The 20,678-nt window shown below is 41.6% G+C and overlaps 1 protein-coding gene across 4 annotated transcripts in view; it reads right to left on the bottom strand.

Annotated features, from left to right (window-relative positions):
• The window catches only part of Ccdc62 (coiled-coil domain containing 62), a 41,601-nt gene extending 23,693 nt beyond the window's left edge, over positions 1-17,908 (bottom strand). For 3 of the 4 annotated variants that reach the window (XM_055606318.1, XM_055606319.1, XM_055606320.1), the window contains exons 1-5: positions 17,741-17,908; positions 14,320-14,512; positions 9,705-9,871; positions 4,937-5,108; positions 2,963-3,064 (exon numbers count right to left, since the gene is read on the bottom strand). In XM_055606318.1, coding sequence (XP_055462293.1) covers positions 2,963-3,064; positions 4,937-5,108; positions 9,705-9,871; positions 14,320-14,512; positions 17,741-17,908 — 802 coding nt within the window. Of the gene's footprint in view, positions 1-2,962; positions 3,065-4,936; positions 5,109-7,746; positions 7,849-9,704; positions 9,872-14,319; positions 14,513-17,740 lie in introns of all 4 variants that reach the window. The other variant, XM_055606321.1, reaches the window with a different exon arrangement.
• Positions 17,909-20,678: the final 2,770 nt, after the last annotated feature.

The raw sequence follows: 20,678 nt of genomic DNA, 5'->3' as shown, positions 1-20,678 counted from the left end.
CCAGCAACCATATGACAGATCACAACCATCTATAACTCCTGTTCCAGGGGATCTGATGACTCTTTGATACAGGCTCTTGTGTAATTCAGACTGACTTTGACTACCTTATGTAGCCAAGGTAGGCCTGGAGCTCCTGATCTTTTGCTTCTCTGTCTCAAGGACTGGGATTATAGGTATGTGCCACCATACCCAGATTAATACTGCATTTTAGAACAACCTCCTATTTCATCTGAAGCAATTCCAGCATAAATAGCCATACTTCTTCAGTCCAGACAGTAGTATACAAAGCTGTTGAGCTGAGGGATCAGAGTAGAGTGAGTCTTTATTTTTACAAGTTGGTTACAGAAACCAAAAAGGTATAGGTGTGCGAATCTCTGCCTGAGCACAAAACAGCATGGAGGAAGGTAGTCTGGGGTTTGAGTCTGGTTGAGGCTCTACCTTTTACTCACTGTAGCGTGAGGTAAGACTTAATGGGACAAGCCTCCATTCCTATAAGTCAAGACACACTAAAATCATCCTCTTTGCAAACTCCTTATGACCAATTGGTACAAAGAAATAAAACATGTCTCTAAGTTTATGTAAAGAACTTCAACAAGAGGATACAAATTTTTGAACTTCAAAGTAAACTTTAGAACAACTTCCAATATTGAATAAAATGTGTCAAGTTTCTGCCATAGTACTTCCATAGAACATTAAGCACATTAAGAACATAGCACATTAAGCCTTTTAAAATACTTTGTTACTTCACTCATTTTTGTTTCACTGAGTACTGAATCAGGGTCTAGTATATACTAGGTAGGCCCTCAGCTGCTGAGCTATATACATACACTCAATTCCTATTCCTTTACTTACTTCTGTATTTATTTGTACATGTACCCAGAGCCTTGAACATGGAGGCTAGGGCTTTACCACTGAGCTCATCCCCAGCCCTCACTTTTTTTCTTTTTAATATATGGTCTCACATAATCCAGGCTGGCCTTAAACAGAATGCTAACCTTGCATTCTTGATCCTTCTGGGATTACAAGTGTGTACCTATACCACCACACACATCTCTTGGTTTTTTTCATTGTTTTGTTGTTGTTGTTTTGTTTGTTTGAGACAGGGTCTTATTATGAAGCTTTGGCTTCTTGGAACTCACTATATAGACCAGGCTGGCCCCAAACTGACAGAGAACCACCTACTTCTGCCTGCTAGTATTAAAGATGTATGCCACTACACCTAGCTATACCTTAGTTTTTGTGAGGCTTGGGAATAAACTCAAGGTATAACAGGCAGGCACTCTACCCTAGCCCTCTGCATTCACTTTTATAATTAAAACATACAAAAACTGGCTGGGCAGTGCTGGCCCAACATTCAGGAGGCAGAGGCAAGAGGATCTCTGTGAGTTTGAGGCCAGCCTGGTATATGGAGTCCAGGACAGCCAGGACTACACAGAGAAACCCTGTCTCAAAAAACCAAACAACAACAAAAAAGTTATTTCCCAAATGGTTTATAGTTTTATTTAACAGGACTGGGTGTGATGGTACACACCTATACATCTCAGTTCGGGCCAATCTGGGAACTGGTGGTGTAAAGTAGCCTATAAACTAGACTGCATCCTCTGCCCTTCCCATGTATGTATATATGAGTGTATGCATATCTTAATATAATATGCAGGTGGTTGAAGGCTTGTATGACATTTACTTTTGGCATATACCTCAGAATACACTAGACAAAAGCAATCAGTGTCTTTGTAGCATTTGCTTAGTTCTGATTCTCTGTGGCATGTAAGTGTCTCAGCCTTAGTGGAATCACATACACTCTGATCCAACTGTAAAGTGACAGATACATTGTATATTTTGTTACACACAATACACAACTAAGACAGAAATCCTAGAAATAATGAACACAGTGACCTCTAGTGGTGAAACTGGCAGTCCTTAAAAAGGAGATTAAAATGGAAGATTCCATTGTATTTGAAAATTCTAAAGGTAATGCTGTGTTTTCCCTTTAAGCTATAGAAATTTATTCTCGTCTTAAAACGAGGGGGATTGAAGGCATGAATGACTGGATCAAAAATGCCCATCTAACTTTCTCTTTGAAAATTTCCCTCTAAATCTGTGATTTTCCTAACACAATGGCTTACCTGAGACCCTACGGAAACCTTGGTAGGCAGGGTTACAAGCTCAATGTGTCACAGTGAGAAGAGAGAGGACATCACCAGTGAAAACCTGAGGTGGGATGGGCAGGGGCAGTGCTGGGAACATGGTGCGTGATGGAAAAGACTGGGATGATTACACATGAAACTTATTAATGAGGAGAAGTCATGCCTAACTTTCTTACTTTGAGTTACATAAACAATAGCATGAGTGTTTTCCCAGCTTAGTAACTATAGGTAATTAATTTGCAAACTGAATGCTGAATTCCTAAAGGTTTTTAGCACTAGAGCTCAAGTCTAGTACTAGGTAAGTACTCTACACACCAGGTTATATACCAGCCTTTGAACTCCTAATTTTTTTCCATAAAATTCTTTTCAAATGATGTTACTTCTGATCCTTTGGCGCCTGCCTCCAAGCTCTGAGATTATGTTCTACGCCATCAGCTATGGCTACTATGGCTACTATATGTTCAGTAGCCATCAGCTACTGAACTCACAGCTTTGTGTATTGGGCAGGCATTCCACCAACTGAGCTACACTCCTACTCTGTGGTAAAAGTTCCAGCAGGAATATTGTCTTTTGTCGAGAAGCATAATGACCCACTCAAGCTGGATAAGTATGTAGCTCCACTTTACAGGAAGAAACAGCTATGTGGAGGGAGAATAAAAATGCTAAAACTCAGGCCCAGTCCCTTACTGATTCCTCAAAAGACGGGAAAATATGCAAAAGCCTATTTTGAGGGAGGTGTACATCCTTTAGCCTATGACACAAAGCTGAGGTTACAAACATGCAATTATTCAAATACTTCAATCTATTTCTTTTACCAGTAAAAATCAATTCGTCATGTAGACAACTCTTCTCTTGCTTGAGGCGAATGATCTCTTCTCGTTGTTCGTTGTTTTCTGTTGTCTTTTCACTTAGGTCCTCTTCAAAACAGAAGGAAGAAAAATCTTTTAAGTAAATACCAGCCTCCGAGGAAACACAGACACTACACAAAAGCTGCCTCCGAGGACTCTGTTGGGTCTACAGCCAGTACATGATGGGCCATTCACTATCTCTGGGCTGGCTGGTCTCATGGCTCTGGCCTGGCCTTTCTTGCTACAACCCAGGGCACAAAGAGCAATCTCTAACAATAAAAACTCCTATGTCGTTTCTTAGTAAGAAGCCCTCCCTGCTGCACTAAGGATGAAGCCCAAATTCATTACTGTAAACAGCAAAGGCCGCAGTGACACGGTCTTCCCAGTTCCCTACCACTCTCCCTCTTCTTTTCTCTTCTTTCTCTTTCTTTACCTGACTCTCTTTGGGATAAAAAAGAAATAACAGGGGTTTTGCTGCCCATTCTTGGTGAATAGCTTCTGAATCTCTTGGAATTTCCTGAGTGATGAGTATGTCATTCAAAGGGAGCCCTCAGGAAGCTGAGGCAAGAGGATCACAAATTCGAGGCTATCCTAAGGCTATGCTCCAACGCCATGTCTCCAAAATCAAACAAACCCAAATGAAACAAAAAAGAGACCCTTCCAGATACCACTCCAGTTAGCATCTGGAACCCCACCAGCAAGTCCTAGGGCTGGAACTTTCAGGCCTATTCACCAGCCTCCAAACTAAGGGAAGGCTGAAGACAGAGCACTGGAGACTGAGAGCCCCTGCTACACACGCATAGAAGGTTCAGGTAGCTCTGCACATGGAGCCACTTCCATCTGTAGCTCTAGAGTTTCTGTAGAAATGGCAAAGTGCTTCCCTGAGCTGTCTGAGCCTTCCAGCAAATCATAAAGGCAGCTCACGAGGTTGTAAAAACTCTAATTTACTGCCAATTGGTATGTAAGGCTCTGGCGGGATTTGGGACTGGTGTCTTAAATGGAAACAACCTAATGGGACATGAACCTATGGGATTTGTCACTAGCTCCAGGTACACAGATAACATCAAAAGCATTAAACTGACTTGAGTATGTACCCAACTGGTATAGGAGAAAGAGAGTTCCTTTTTCCAAGAGGGAAACAAACAAACAGACAAACCCAGAATGTCCTCACTTAAAATCCACTCTAGGCCTTCTGCATTTGCTTTTCCTATCTTATGCCTAGAAGGTTTTCAGTCAGGTTCTGGCTAGTTCTGTCTACAATGCAGTTACAGCTCAAATGCCAACTCTTCAAATTGACTTTCTCAGTCAACCTGGACTAAACAAGTTTCTCTCCCTTGCTCTCTGTTCTAATTCCCATTACCCTACTTTTAAAATGTTTAAATAAATACTGGGCTAATCAAATGCTCAAAATACGTAAATATTGACACAACAGACTTCTACTTGAACATTCTGCTTGGCTCACACACACTCAATAAACACTGATAAACCACAGTGTGTCATTGGTACTGTGCTAACTGAAGACAAGAGACACAGTCTGTTCCCACTACTGCCATGGGGCTTATGAAATGATGGCTTAGTTGACATTACAAATGGAGACAGGACTTATGACCATTGGTGAAGGCATGGTAAGGCCAAGATTATAAAATGCTGAGTCATTTACATTACATTGGTCAAGATAAAAATTTCAGATTTAGGAGGGTGAGGTTGACAGGTAGCCCAGGTTGGCCTTTCAAAAAGAAAAGATGGAGTTTAACCACAATTTTGTTATCTTACATCACAAAACTTGTGGCACTAATTCTATATACATGAAAAACAGACACTGCATGTTAGAATCTATAGGCAGGAATAAAATCTACTCTCAAAGTATAAGATTAAGGAAACTCTGATAAAAAAATAAATTTCCAAGACAATGTACTACTATATAAAATTGTATTTCCTTACCTTTCAGTTTATTGACTTCAATCCTAAGTGCCTTCAATTTCTGCTTGTAATCTTGTTTTTCTTTCACAATACAAGTCTCTGCCACCTTAGCGTCACGTAAAGCATGCTCTAACAATTTAAATTTACCCGAACAGTCTGAAATGTGATTGACTGCCTCAATAATATCTTTGTCCTAAAAACCAAGAGGAAAGCTGTTAGCTAGATTTTAAATTTCAACTAATCAGTGAGGTTGTTCTTACTTAGACTGTATTCTGCAGCAAGTTCCTATCTAAATGCCTTTCAGGTTAACTCAGTTGCTGTAACTCTATGCTAGCACCAAGTGACAAAGGAGTCAGCAGACAGAAAAATAAATTCTTATCTGACCATGGCACTGACGCAACCACTTCAGTTTAGTTGGCTGCCCTGGAAAACTACCTGCTGCAATGACACCTTACTTTTTACCAAACTTACTTTTGAAAAGTTGAAAAACAGACAATTTTCTTTTAAGACAAAGTCTCTTTACATAGCCCTGGATGTACTGAACTCAATATAGTAACTGGGCTGGCTTCAAACTCATGGAGATCCACCTGCCTCTGCCTCTTAACACTGGGATTAAAGGCGTGTGCCACCACATCCAGCAAGAACCAGACAATTTCATAGCCAGGCTAGAGTGTTCAGCAAGTGGTGAGTTGGCAGCTCTTTGATGAGGATGTTATTCTCTGGATCACAGTTAAGTCCTGTGAGGGAGAAATCTACTTGCTGAAAGACAATTCTAATCATAATTAATGTATAACCGTAAGTGGGGGGAAGTAGCTGTTGGAGGTTGGTCTGGTACCCTGTGTACTCAGATGCTGAATTCTGGGTTCTGACATCTGGTTGCAGTTTGGATGTGGGCATTGTCATGTTCAATGATCAATGTTGTATAAGCTTTGCTCCCCAATTATCTCTGATTGGTTAATAAAGATGCGGACACCCTATAGCTGGGTGAGAGAGGCCATTAGGTGGAACTTCTGTGCCCAGTTACTGGGTCTCAGGTAGGGACCATGAGAGAAGAGGTAGAGAAAGGACGTGACCATGAATGGGGCTGAAACAGCCCAGGCAGGACGAAGATGGCAAGTAACTTGGGGCACATGGCTGGGAAATAGCAAAACTAGCATAGTGAGTTAAAATAGATCATATCTGCCTAGTTATAGAGCCTAACCTTATTAATAAATCTATTAATAAATCTCTGTGTCATTTATTTGGGAGCTAGAGCAGGAAAATAGAAAAGGCCCCCCAAACTATAACTTATCTTTTCAGGTAGCTCAGTGGTAGAGCACTTGCCTAGCATGTGTGAGGTCCCAGGTTCAAGCCTCGGTCTAGGGACACTTGCTGAAATACCATGATTAACAGGTGTGCCTTGCTGAGCACAACCACTGCTACACCACCACCACACATGCTTTCTGGAAAAAAACCATATAAACTCAGAGGACTTATGGGGAGATAAAAGATTGGGGTGAACCATTCAATAGCCAGTGAAGACTGGGCATGGTGGCATACAACTGAAAGCTCAGCATTCTGGAGACTAAAGGAGAAGGAGCAATGAGTCCTAGGCCAGCGTGGGCCACATTAAGTTTCAGTCCAGCAGACAAAACAAAATGCAATCAAAACCAGAGGAGGGCCTAAGGATGTAGCTCAGTAATGGTAGAGTGTGCATGCTTTCTTATTAGAAAGACAGAAGCAGGAACTCCTAAGCTCCTTGTTTAAGGCTGACAGAGACAGAAGGAGTTGTCTCTCTTGTCACTGGTTTAACTGTTTACTATTTTTAAACTGGTCTGATCACAAACTTTTGTTGTTTGTATGATTGTTTTGTTAAATAAAAAAGATTTGTTTATTAATGGTGCTGGGGACTGAACCCAGGGCCTTTTGTTTGCTAGGTAAGCACTCTACCACTGAGCTACAAAAATCAAAACCAGAGGAGGGGCTAAGAATGTTTGTCAGCTGCCAGTTTACCTCTTTGGTTTGTTTGTTTGTTTGTTTGTTTGTTTTTTAAGATTTCTTTATTTGGGCTGGAGAGATGGCTCAGCGGTTATGACACTGGCTGTTCTTCCAGAGGACATGGGTTCAATTCCTAGCACCCATATGGCAGCTCACAACTGTCTGTAACTCCAGCTCCAGGGCTTCTGACACCCTCACACAGACATACATTCAGGCAGAACATCAATTTACATAAAATAAAAAAAATTTAAATTAAAAAAAGATTTATTTTATGTATATGAGTGCCCTAGCTGCATGTACACCCACCTGTCAGAAAAGGGAATCAGATCCTATTATAGGTGATTTTTGAGCCACCATGTGGTTGCTGGGAATTGACCTCAGGTCATCTGAATGAGCAGACAGTGCTCTTAACCACTGAGCCAGCTCTCCAGATACCCCCCCCCCTTTTTTTTTGTTTGTTTGTTTTTCAAGACAGGATTTCTCTGTGCATCCTTGGCTGTCCTGGACTCGATCTGTAGACCAGGCTGACCTGGAACTCACAGAGATCTGCTTGCTTCTACTTCCCAAGTGCTGGGATTAAAGGCTTATGCCACCATCACCCAGCTTACTTGTTTTAATAAAAGACTAACAAGCATCTAATAGTCACTATCTTCAGGAGACCTACAGCAGAAAACAGATTTACTGAGGTGAAGTACAGTAGTTTTGGGAGTACCATGTGAACCTCTTTCTTTCATTTTTGGAAGAAAAAGACAAAATGAGTAATGCTGGCAGCTCTGTTTCTAGGCTAAGGACTCAGGGTAAGATGGAGTGTGTGGGTGAGCTCTGCGAGCTAAGAGGTGTAGTGTTTCAGTTACCTTTAGCTTTATCATGGTAGTGAGAGCCTGCTCTCTAGCTTGCAATTGTCCTACCTGAGCAGAAAGTTCCACTAATGTGCTGCTGAGATTTTCGTTTCTAGCCTACAAAGGAACAACACAGAAAATACTTATTGAGTCTGTCAACCCTTCCTTGATGCTACTAACCACAAACACTCCTTTTTCTATTTTTTAAATTTAATATTTTTAATGAACAAAGTGGGCTAAGTAAGCAATCATCAAGAAGGAATGCAAATACCTATTTCTCTATAACGCCAGCTCCCTCTAAAAACTTAACAATTGTTCTAACACTACTGATTTATATAGGTTATGTTTATAAATATTTCTTTTATTTTTTAAGTAAAATTTTATTTTAATTAACTCACAAATAAAACATCACACAGCTGGTTTAAGGAAGCCACTAAAAAAAAATCCACCCAGTCCCAAATTCTATGCCTTCTCTGACCACAGTTAGGAGAAAGATAATGAACTAATGAAAACTGGATTTCTATTAAAGGAAATAGCCTTAGTGAATTCTGTCCATCTTTTTTGAGACAGGATTTCTCTGTGTAGCCTTGGCTGTCCTAGAACTCACTCTGTAGACCAGGCTGGCCTCACAGAGATCTGCCTGCCTTTGCCTCCCGAGTGCTGGGATTAGAGGCGTGCACCACCACACCTGGCTACACATCTTTTTTAACATCTAGACTAAAAGAACTTTACACTGGGTTCGGCTCAATATGCAAATATACATTTGCCCCAATTCTCATATAGAAAGTAAAACACAAAAAAGTGAGCCATTACATAAACTGGACTTGGGGTGATAATGAAGTGTCTATATGCATTTACAACAAATAGACCATCATGATGCAGGGCCTCAGAAGTGGGGGAGGCTGTGTGTGTGCATATAGCAGATATGAAAACTCTGTATTTTCCACTCAATTTTGCTGTGACCCTAAAACTGCTCTAAAATATAAAGCTTAGCTGAGCATAGTGACATGAACTGTAATTAGAATATTCAGAAGGCTGAGGCAGAAGGATTAAAAGTTTGAGACCAAGCTGGGCGTGGTGGCACATGCCTGTAATCCCAGCACTTAGGAAGGCAGAGGCAGGTGGAACATGTGAGTTCAAGGCCAGCCTGGTCTACAAATCAAGTCCAGGACAGCCAAGGCTACACAGAGAAACCCTGTCTCGAAAAACAAAACAAAACAAAAAGTTTGAGATCAGTCTGGGCTACATAATAAGACTATTTTAAATAACTAAATAACAAAGACATAAAATACTGAAAACTAGGTCTTACCAATTTTACCCCAAATATGTTACTATGTTCATGTCTGGTTACCACGTTTATATGCATTTGGTGTGGGTGTGTTTATCACATCAGACAGACTTAGGTTAATCTCAGTACTTCAGAGGGACTGCAGGTGCAACACTAACTAGAGGAGACTTACGGAGGCATGTTTCAAAATCAAAATTTAAAAATTAAAAATTAAAAAAAATATGAAAATATAAAGCATTTCCATCTTCAAAGCCCTGGATTTAATCTTCACTGGAAAGGGGAAGAGAAAGTGAAGGGAAAGGAAGGAAGGATAGGAGAAGAATTCATAATCTAGAAAGCCAAATTTGAAGCTACCAAAACTTAAAGGTTCTTATTTCAGACTTGGAGAAAGATTTTCTGAAGTAACCCATTCCTGGTAAAATGGACAGGGCTTCTAAACCAAACAGCAAAACGGTCCTTTATGGACCGTGATGAAACTTCACTTCCAGAACAGAACAGTGCTCTGCAGCTAGCCAGAAAGCATGGAGAACACAAAGTTAAGATGGACAGAACACACACTACACACTTCCACACACACACACACATACACGCACATCCATTTTTAATGGTGACATTTAAAGTTAATTTTTCTATAACTGAAACCCAGAATTTGGACTAATGAAGTTCATCACAAATTGAAAGCAACCTCAAGGTCTTCTGAGAGAAGGGCAGAGTGTGTAGCTTTTTGAGCCATTTCCTGAAGCTGTTGCTGAGTCTTCTGAAGAGCTGTCTGACATTCTGTTTGATTGGATTCAAGGATCTTGACCTTTTTCATGAGTGACTTGATTATGTCGGTTCTTTTTTGCAGCTCACCTGAGAGAAATTTCAACCACTGTGTCTGTACTGAGATGTAACAGGCAGCATTTTCAAAATCAGTGATTATAAAGTAAAGGCGTGTTAAACATCTTAAAAACATTTTACTGTGAAATGCACAATACCATATGTATTCCAGAAGTAGACACTGGCACCAACTCAGAAGTCATCTGCCTAAAAGAATCTCTCTTAATTTCCACTTTCCAAGCCACTGCCCTCATCTTAGAATAACCACTTTCTTGCTTCCCACCCACTCCTCATGGTAAGGATGGTATGCCAGACATCTGCCCACCAATGAGCTACACTCCAGGGCAACATCTTGCTTCTACTGTTCTTATTCTCCTATGTCTGAATCCACCCGCAAAGCATAATCTGAGCCATATACAGATGGAATTATACTCAAGAGTTTGTCTCCTCACTTGTAGGATCCTGTGTTTATCACTAACACTGCTATGTGGCAGCCTATTAAATTATAACACCAACATGCATATATCTGCTCTGCTACTAGTAATTATCTAGGTTGTGTCCACTTTGCACTGTTAAACAGTGCTGCTCTGAATGCACACTCAAATGTGTCTTGGGGCATATCTGCTTTGCTACTCAAAATGTGGTCCTTGAACCTACAACACTGGCATCATTGGGGATACTGCTAGAAATGCACACTCCTAACTCAGGCATGGCAGTGCATATGTGTAACCCAAGGAGCCCAGTACTAGACAGGTGAAGACAGTAAGATTAGGAGCTCAAGATCATCCTTTGCGACAGCAAGTTCAAATTCAGCCTGAACCATGGAATACCCTGGATCAAAATTTAAAAATAAATAAGTAAAAAACAAAGTGCAGAAGAGATGACTCAGCAGTTAGGATCTTATACTGCTCTTGCTGAGGACTCACGTTTGATTCCTAGTCCCTGTACTCTGCAGCTCACAAGTGCCTGTAACTCCAGCTCCAGGGGATCAGACTCTGTCACCAGCACTCTCTCAGGCACCAGCACTCACTCATGTGCACATATGCACACACACATCCCACATAATAAAAAGTAAATAAAGGCTGGAGAGATGCTTCAGTGCTTAAGAGCACTTGTTGCTCTTGCAGACTTAGACTTGGTTCCCAATACCCATATGGCAGCTCACAACTCCCTGTATTTCCAGTTCCCGGAGATCTAACACCCTCTCCTAGACTCTGAGGGCACATATATGATGCATGTATATAAATCCAGGCTAAGTACCTACACATATAAAATAAAAATAATAAATTAATCTATTTTAAAAATAAATGAAAACTGGGCATGGTGGCACACGCCTATTATACCAGCACTCAGGAGTCAAAGGTAGGTGGATTTCTGTGAATTCAAGGCCAGCCTGATCTATAAAGCTAGTCCGGGGCTACACAGAGAAACCCTGTCTCAAAAAACAAAACAATAAAAAATAAGAGATTGCTGAGCACAGTGGCTCATACTTTAATCCCAGTGCTTAAGGCACAGTATCTCTCTCTACCTGTCAAGATCTCTGTGAGTTCCAGGCCAGCCTAGGCTACAAAGTGAGTTACAGGACAGCCAGGGCTACACAGAGAAACTCTGCCTCAAAAATAAATAAATAAATAAATAAATAAATAAATAAATAAATAAATAAATGAATGAATGAATAAATGGAACAAAAATAAAAACAACAACAAAAAAAGAGGTTAGAGAAATGGTTCAGTGATTAATAGCACTGGATGCTCTTTTTGATGACCAAAGTTCAAGTCCCATTACCCACATGGTGGCTTACAATCTTAACTCCAGTCCCAGGAGATCCAGTGTCCTCTTCTGGTCTCTCAACACACTTCATGCATGTAGTGTATAGACAAACATGACGGCAAAAAAACCCATAGACATAAATTTAAAAAAAAAAATTTTAAATAGAAAAGGCAGCGGTGGTGCACACCTTTAATCCCAAACACTCTGGAGGCAGAGGCAGGCGGATCTCTGTGAGTTCCAGGACAGGAAAATAACAGAATAAAACCAAAGAAGACTCTTAATCCTAAATCTATTATATCAGAAACTACTTCTGTGTGTGTGTGGTGGGGGGTGTTTGCTGGGGATGGAAGCCAGGACTTTAAGAATGTTAAGCATATTTTCCCAATGAGTCATTTTCTTCAGCCCACAATCTGCATTTAGTAAGTTCTTATGGCAACTCAAGTGAGAATTCCTGGAGGTGGAAAGGCTGGGCCATGCTAGAACATCTTCCGGGCTTTGGATCCTTTCTTACAGATATATAAGTCTTCAACTTTACTAGTTACTGTGAAATGATTTCCCCAAGTATCTGGCAACTTATTTCCATCAGCAGCATTAGCCTTCCTATGGCTGTCTTCCCATACATGTGCTAAGAAGGCCTGAGCTTCCATGGCTTCCAAGGTCAGAAAACAAGAGACAGATGTTACAGCTGTAGAGCTGGCTCCCTTTACCAACACCTGACAGCCAGTCTAGCGAACATTAAGTAATCTGTAATTATGGTTTAACTTCTGTTTCCCTAATGACTAATGAGAATGAGAACCTCATTAAATTTTCCTCTTTCCATGAAGAACTTATCAAGTCCTGCTCCTGTATGTGGTACTAAAGACTAAAAAAGCCCTCTGCATGCTAGAAAAGCACCTCCTCTATTCTGCATACTCAAGGCCAGATCTCATTTACTTCAAAAACTAGATACTGGTGGCTACATACAATGTGTATTATTTAAGAAGCACCTTAGCTGGGCACAGTGGCGCACACCTGAAGTCCCAGCACTTGGGGAGGCAGAGGCAGGCGGATCTCGGTGAGTCTGAGACCAGGCCAGTCTACAAAGTAAGTTCCAGGACAGCCAGGGCTGTTACACAGGCGAAGCCCTATCTCAAAAACAACAAAGAAAGGGTCTCACTGGTATCCCTGTCTGTCCTGGCACCCACTCTGTAGACCTGGCTTTGAACTCACATAGATCCACCTGCTTCTACTTCCTCAGTGCTGAGAATAAAGGTGTGTGCCACCACATCTGGCTCTTTATGCTACTTAAAAAATTTTAATTACATTTACTGTGTTTGTGCATGTGCTTGTGCACATATATAACAGTGCCTGTGAAGGTCAGAGGGCAACTTGTGAAAACTGGTTCTCTCCTACCATCAGGCTCTTGGGCATTGAACTAAGGTCCTCAGGCCTAGCAGCAAGTGCCTCTACCCACTAAGCCAACCTGTGGGCCCTATTTATATTATTTTTAGTAAGCCATCTTTAACCACACACACTCAAGTATATATATATATATATACTTATATATACACACACACACACACACACATACATACATACATAAATATGTACACACATATATATAAATATATACACATATATATGTATACATACACACATATAGGATTTGTATTTTTGCTTTATTTTATTTGAAATTTTTGAGACAAGGTCTCATGAACCTCAGGCCGGCTTCAAATTTACTGTATAGCCAAGGATGACCTTGAACTTCTGGTCATCTGACCTCTACTGACCAGACTGGTTTTATATGGTGCTTAGGTAGAACCCAATGCTTCATTCATGCTAAGCAAACACTCTCAACTGAGCTATGCTCTCAGCACTATTTTACAATTTTTTTGAAATTATATTTAGGGAACAGAGCAATGGCACAGTAGTTAAGAGACCTGCTGCTCTTCTAGAGGACCCAGGCTCAATTCCCAGCATAATGGTTTCATAAGCGCCTGTACCTTTAGTCCCAGAGGGAACTCATCACCCTTTTCTGACCTCCTCTGTCATTACATGCATGTGGTGAGCAGACATACATACACATAAAGTATTTTTTAATTATTTATTTATATATGTGACAAGGCTGTGTGTTATAAAAACCAACAGATAATTTGTGAGAGTCAACTCTTTCCACTGTGAAGGTACTAGAGACTGAAATTAGGTTAGGCTTAGCTAGAAATACCTTTACCTGCTCAACCATCATGCTATGCCCTCTCTATGCTTTTTTGCTGTTTGTTTTTGGTTTTTTGAGACAGGGTTTCTCTGTGTAGCTTTGGCTGTCCTGGACTCACTCTGTAGACCAGGCTGGCCTCACAGAGATCTGCCTGCCTCTGCCTCCCACAATGCTGTGATTACAGGGGTGCACCATTGTGCCCGGCTCCCCTCTGTGTGTTAAACAACGATTGTGGTGACCCAGGGCTCTGAGCATTCCCTAAGCACTGGGTTACACCCGCAGCCGTCACTCATGTTAACGCTGTGTTTAACTGTAGTTCTGGCCAGCACTTTTCCTGTATTTGAGCTCTGCCTCTCTTATGTCTGTACATTTGAGGTGACTGTTTATAAAGTCTCCCATCGTCAGAAGGACAGAGTTCCTGGATATCAGGAGCCATATTCTTTACCTCTTCCTAATGAGCCCTTTCAGTGTGTCAGCACACAGGCATATACAACAGACGGAGCTACCTGTTTCTGACCTTCTAATTTGCTGCAACGTTCCTCCAAAGTCAACACTTTCTGCCGATCCTCTTCCCATGAAAGAAGTTGTCTCTGATGCACTGCAACCATATCATTGAGCTCTTTATCTCGATCTTTCAGTTCTCCAATGAGCAACTGCAGCTCCTTCCTTTGTTTCTCAATAGTGGAATTATCAACTTCTGATCCGATGTTCTAAACATGGAAGGTGATTCTGAATCAAGATAAAGCCAATACCACACATTGGCCACAATACACTTTCCAAATAACTATATTCTTTTGTGGCCAACTCTGAATTGTGAAGTTGAGTTTTATCCTCTTTTAAGAACAACACATAGTTATACATGTTTAAAGCAAGTTTAAACCTACCACCCAGGCTGCCTCATACCACATCTTCCATCACACCACACGTTCTTAAAGAGTAGGGCCATTCCAAAACTGGCTACACCACAATACACTCATCTTCTGCTTTGGCCCTCCCCACCCTTTTGCTGTCAATCTTCCTGTTCTGGTCAATAATGCTATTTCCTACCCTGCCCTTCTGTGTATTCCATCACACATACACGCACACACACCTGCAGACACGTGTGTGTGTGTGTGTGTGTGTGTGTGTGTGTGTGTGTGTGGTGCTGGAGCTCAAACCCAGAGCATTAATGAGCATGTGATTTAACTGAGATGTACTCCCAATCCTTGACCTAGAAATTTTGGAGAAATCAAGGAAAGGTAAATATGAACCAATTATTTTTTTAACAATATTATAATCAATTCTTATCAAAGAATGGAAATTTTAATCTATAAGAAAATAGTTAAGCTACATGTGATGGTATGTCTTTAAGTCTCAGCACTCCAGAGGTAGAGAGAGGTGGATCTCTATGAGTTCAAGGCCAGTTTAGTCTATATATCAAGTTCCAAGCCAACCAGAACTACATAGTTAGACTTTGTGGCAATAACAACAAAAATGAAGAAAGAAAGAAAAGAAAAAAAAAAAGAAAAGAAAGAAAGGAAAAAAATTAAATTCTAAATATTAACAGACACATTACTGAAATACACTCATTCTATCAAAGGCAATTTAATATTGTTGCTTGTCCAAACTCAACATATCTAATTAAAAACAAGGGCAGAGACAATCCGGAGGACTTTGATTCTTAGTACTCACATAGCAGCTCAAAACTGTCTGTACCTTCAGTTCCAAGGGATCTGATGCCCTCTTCAGGACTCCTCGGGCACCAGGCACACACATGATGTACAGATACACATGCAGGCAAAACACCCATACAAATAAAATTAAAAATACACAAATATTAAAAGGGGTACGATGGCTCAGCAAATAAAGCTGCCTGCCCTACAGCCTGGCATTCTGAGTTCAATGCCCAGAACCAAGGAAAAGTTGGAGAGAGAGAACCAACCACCTCCACAAAGCTGTCCTCTGGCCTTCACGTATGCACTTGTGCTACATCCACACGTCATATGCACACTCATATTTTTAGATAGGCCACGCATGGTGGTGCTTATCAACACAAGGATGATCTATAATCTTTCTTGGTTATTATTATTTTGTTTTGTTTTGTTTTTTTCAAGACAGGGTATCTCCCTATAGCCTTGGCTGTCCTGGACACGCTTTGTAGACCAGGATGATCTTGAACTCACAGAGATCTGCCTTCCTCTTCCTCCCCCAGTGCTGGGATTACAGGTGTGCACCACTGCACCCAGCGTTTGAGTTTTCAAGAGTATTTCGCTGTATAGCCCTGGCTGTTCTGGAACTTGATCTGCAGAGCAGGCTGGCCTCAATTCAACTTTAATCCTCTGCAGGGATTAAAGACATGCACCATACCTGGCTAACCATTTTAAAGTCCTGTGTATGGCAGATCCTATCAACCTGAATCCAGAGTTGGCCATTTGATGGTTCTATAACTTTAATCAAGTTACTTAGCACCTCTCAGCCTTAGTTTCTTGACCTGTAAAATGGAAACAACAGTTCTCTAAGGGATTTGCACATGTTTAGGCAAATATGCTATCACTGAGCAATATTCTTAACCAACTACTGGGCCATCACTCCAGTTCCCACAGCCTTTAATTACAGCTTTTATTTTTTTCTTTTAAAGATTTATTTATTGTATATACAAAGTGTGTTTGCATGTACACCTGCACGCCAGAAGAGGGCACCTGACTTCATTTTTGATGTTTGGGAGCCACCATGTGGTTGCTGGGAATTGAACTCATGACCTCTGGAAGAGTAACCAGTGCTCTTAACCTATGAGCCATCTCTCCACAGCCCCCTCCCATAGCCTTTAAAAAAATATCTTTTGAGATGTAGTCTCAATAAATTGCCCTGCACTTGGGCTCACTCTGTGGCCTTGAAATTTCCAGCCTCCAAAGTATCTGGGATTACAGGCCTGTGGCTTTTTAAGTACCTGGCATATAATAATCCCTTAACATTAACTGGTGTTATTATTATTACTATTATTTACAATTAGACAGGGACTTGTTTTGCAGCCCTGGCTGACCTTAAACTTACAGAAATATGCCTTTACTTCCGAAGTACTTTCTGGCTTAATTCATATGTATGTGTATAGGTAAGAGGACAACTTTCAGGAGTTGGCTCTCGCCTTCTGCCATATGGATTCCAGGGACAGAACACAAATCATCAGGCCAGCTTCATGAAATCTTTACCCATTGAGCCATCCCACTGGCTCAATATTAGCTGCTATTAAGTTGTACTATATACCATATGATACAGAATTATGTTCTGCTTTTGTGTATGTAAAGTGGGGATTGAACTTGCCTCATGTGTGCTAGGCAACTCTACCACCAAGCTAAGCCTAGCCCCAAAGTCCTAAGTTAACGACAGTAATTAAAGCTGGGATATGGTGGCTCATACCTATATTCTCAGAACTCGGAAGGCAGAGGCAGGAAGATGGGGGTGGGAGTGATGCCAATATGGTCTACACAGGGCATGTTGTGCAGTACAAGTTCACAGGAGATTCATGTATAGGATTACACTTTTTTGAAGAAGATTTATAGAGAATGATTTATAGTTACCTACTGGTAACCAAACACACATTCAAAAGAACTTGTAATTCCAAGTCACAATACCTGAATTCCAGTCTATAGGAATGGGCAGCAAGGGGCACGGAGCTCAGTGGAGGAAACAGGCAATACACCAAGCATACAAAACGTGGTCATGTCATTCTACACTCATGCATGAACGCAAATCTTGGGCAAATTAACTTTCAAGACTGTCAAAGAAAGTCCATCCATTCGCTAGGCTACTGTTAAACAAACGAGGAGGGCAACGTCCCTGTCAACGTTCAACAGCAATGCGCTGGTGCTCGCGCCTCGTCGCTGGGCCCCGGGTTTTGCTAGGCCGAGGAAACGACCCCTTCGTTCCCTCTCTGCACCGTCTCCCGGGGCACCGGCGCTCACCTGGCGCCGGACGAAGAGGGCCGACGAGAGGTTCATGGGTGATGCCCCCGCCCCGAGAGAGGGTCGGTGCCAGCAGCGCGTCACCTCAGAAACGCCATCGGCGGCGCCTGGCCGCAGGGGCGGTGGCAAGGCCGCAGCCCCGGACACCACGCCCTCAAGGCCACGCATGCGCACCCAAACCGCCCGACCACACTGGGGCGTCGCTCAGGAGGACGCTTCAAGTCTCGCGAGATTTGCGACCTGAGAACTTAAACCGGCTTTTCCATGCGCAAGGCTTCGGCACACCAAAGGTCTCCAGAGAAGCGTTGCAGCAGGAAAGACAAGTGAATTAAAAGCCGTTTCTAGGTCTCACTGGCCCTGGTTCACTTGCTTTGTGGCTTTCCTTAACTCAGCCAGGGGGTGAGCTGTTTGCCTTCCTGTGAATACTTGGCTTGAAAGGGCGTAGCTCTCGGGAGTACTCAAAAGATCACTCAAGAGCGAAGGATCTATGCACCAGTCATCCATCTGCTCTTAACAGTGATGAGAACCGTGACATTCTATAACAATATTCACCATATTAATGCTGGATCCCGAGGCTGAGGAGGAAAGACCGGAGTCCTAGGGGGGCTATTTTTATGTTTGTACACTCTGCATGACTTGCGAGGAAAACTTAACGCTAGACAGGCTGGCCAGCCATCCTCCTGCCAGGGTCCCAGCTCTAGCATTACAAATGCAGGCGACAGGCACCGGCTATTTTGTTTTACGGGTGTTGGGGATCGGAGGAGGGCAAGCAGAATGGCCCTGGACCCTAAAGTGATTTCCACCCAGGTCTGACCACCTTAGAGTTATCCTAGGGATCCACACCAGGAGAGAATTCAAAGTTGTTCTCTCTCTGCACATAAGCAGACACACCAAAATAAATGAGTAAATTTAAAATTAATTACGTGTGCTGGGGATCAAAATCCCTGTCTTCATCCCTGAAACAAACGCTTTACCACATACATACATACACACCAAATAAATAACGTAACAAATTAAACAAACAAAAAAACTAGTCCGGTAGTGGTCATACCTTTAATTCCAGCACTCAGGAGTCAGAGGCAGGCTGATCTCTGTAAATTATAGAGGCCAGCCTGGTTTACAGAGAGTTCCAGGACAGCCAGGGCTACACAGAGAAACTCTTGTAAAACCAAACCAAAAGAAAATTTGATTGTGACAATTAAGAATTAAAGTCAATCTCTGAACTACAGGGTACGTTAAATTTCAAGAGAAAGGGAAAGTCAAGTTATCAATAAGGGCAATTTCAACCCTTCATTTTCTGGCAGTAACATCTGTTGGTGGCTACATAAGGATTGAAAATGCATTTTTTTCAAGAACTGTTTGGAGGCTGAAGAGGTGGCTCCATGGCTAAGGGTGCTTGCTCCTCTAGCAGAGGACCCAAGTTCCATTCCCAGCATGAAAATGGGTGGCTCACAGCCACCTTTACCTTCAGCTCCAAGGACCTCTACAGGTTCTGGCATCTGTGGGAACACTACCCACGGGGGCATGGTCCGTGGACATTAAAGTGTCTTTTACATGAACACCATGTTTCTATACATGAGGATCTTACAGCACACCAAGAAATTACAGTGCGTATGCCAAATAGCTATGACTAGTGCAGGAATAGCCAACTATTCCTACTTAACAAAATTCAGTTAGTGAAGAATCTCATTGTTAACTTTACATCTTTATTACATATTTTCCTAAGACTTTCAAACAAACTAAAAGCACTCTTTCATTCAAGAAAGGATGTTTTTGCATGGTAATTAACAATTTCGTGAATTCTACATTCTTAAAAGTATTGACAGCAACTTGTGTTTGTGATGCTATGGGCATGCGAGACAAGCAGTCTTTGCGCGGCCCAGCTATATATATATCCCCACCTACAGCAATTAAAAGACTTTTCACATGTGACACCTGATTTTCAAAATTCAAGTTCATGAAATTCATTCATTAAAACGATCAGTTTCTCCACAAGTTAGTTTAATTGCTACTTCGCAAACTCTAGACTGAGAACAGATACATGCCGTTTTTAAGTCGTTAGAATTTTACTGGCAGGTACAGCCAGAAACAGTTCCTCCCTTTTCTGAGCATATTTCCATTCCTAACAGTAAGAATTAATGTCTAGGGCTAGAGAGATGGCTCAGAGGTTAAGAACACTGGCTGTTCTTCCAAAGGTCCTGAGTTCAATTCCCAGCAACCACATGGTGGCTCATAACGATCTGCAGTGAGATCTGGGGTCCTCTTCTGACATATATGCAGGCCAAATGCTGTATAAATATAAATAAATAAATCTTAAAAAAAAAAAAAAAAAAGAAGAAAGAATGTCTAAATCAAATTTGTGGTCTGACCCTACTCAACATCACCAAGCAGGTTCCTAATATTCTTGAAAAAGTCATTTTCAAATATATAGTATCCAACCACAAGCTGTATCATTTCTTTAACTATTCTGTATTATTCTTAAACTCTAACATCATCAGTAACATTGTGATTGGCGCCCTCACCCACGAGTTGTACACAGGACTTGTCCTTAGCATAGGACAGTGTTGAAGTGGCTGACTGGGTCAGTGCACAGGCTTCTAAAGCTTTTAATGCACTTTAGCAAGTAATGTGCAGAACGGCTTGAGCAAGCCTACCCACCCTGGGTAGCTACATCACCAAAGTGACCTTTGTTAATGAAGGAACTAATCCAACCAAAACTCCATTAGGTTCAAATTCTTTTGAAAAGTTGCTCAGCTTTCTGCCAATAAGATAACCAACAGAAACATTTCCCACAAAAAGGTTTTGGTGTCAAGAGTCTAGCCCATTAGCAGTGTTTCCCCAGCACACACAAGGCCCTGGGCCCCACTGATAGCACCGAATGGGAGGAGAGTCTATAGTGTTTTTCTAAAATAAAAAGTTAAAAAGAGGAAAAAAAAAA

Source organism: Psammomys obesus, unplaced genomic scaffold, assembly GCF_907164565.1.
Source record: "Psammomys obesus unplaced genomic scaffold, mPsaObe1.curated_primary_1811, whole genome shotgun sequence".
NCBI classification, from domain to species: Eukaryota; Metazoa; Chordata; class Mammalia; order Rodentia; family Muridae; genus Psammomys; species Psammomys obesus.
This window is presented reverse-complemented; position numbering and strand designations above follow the sequence as displayed.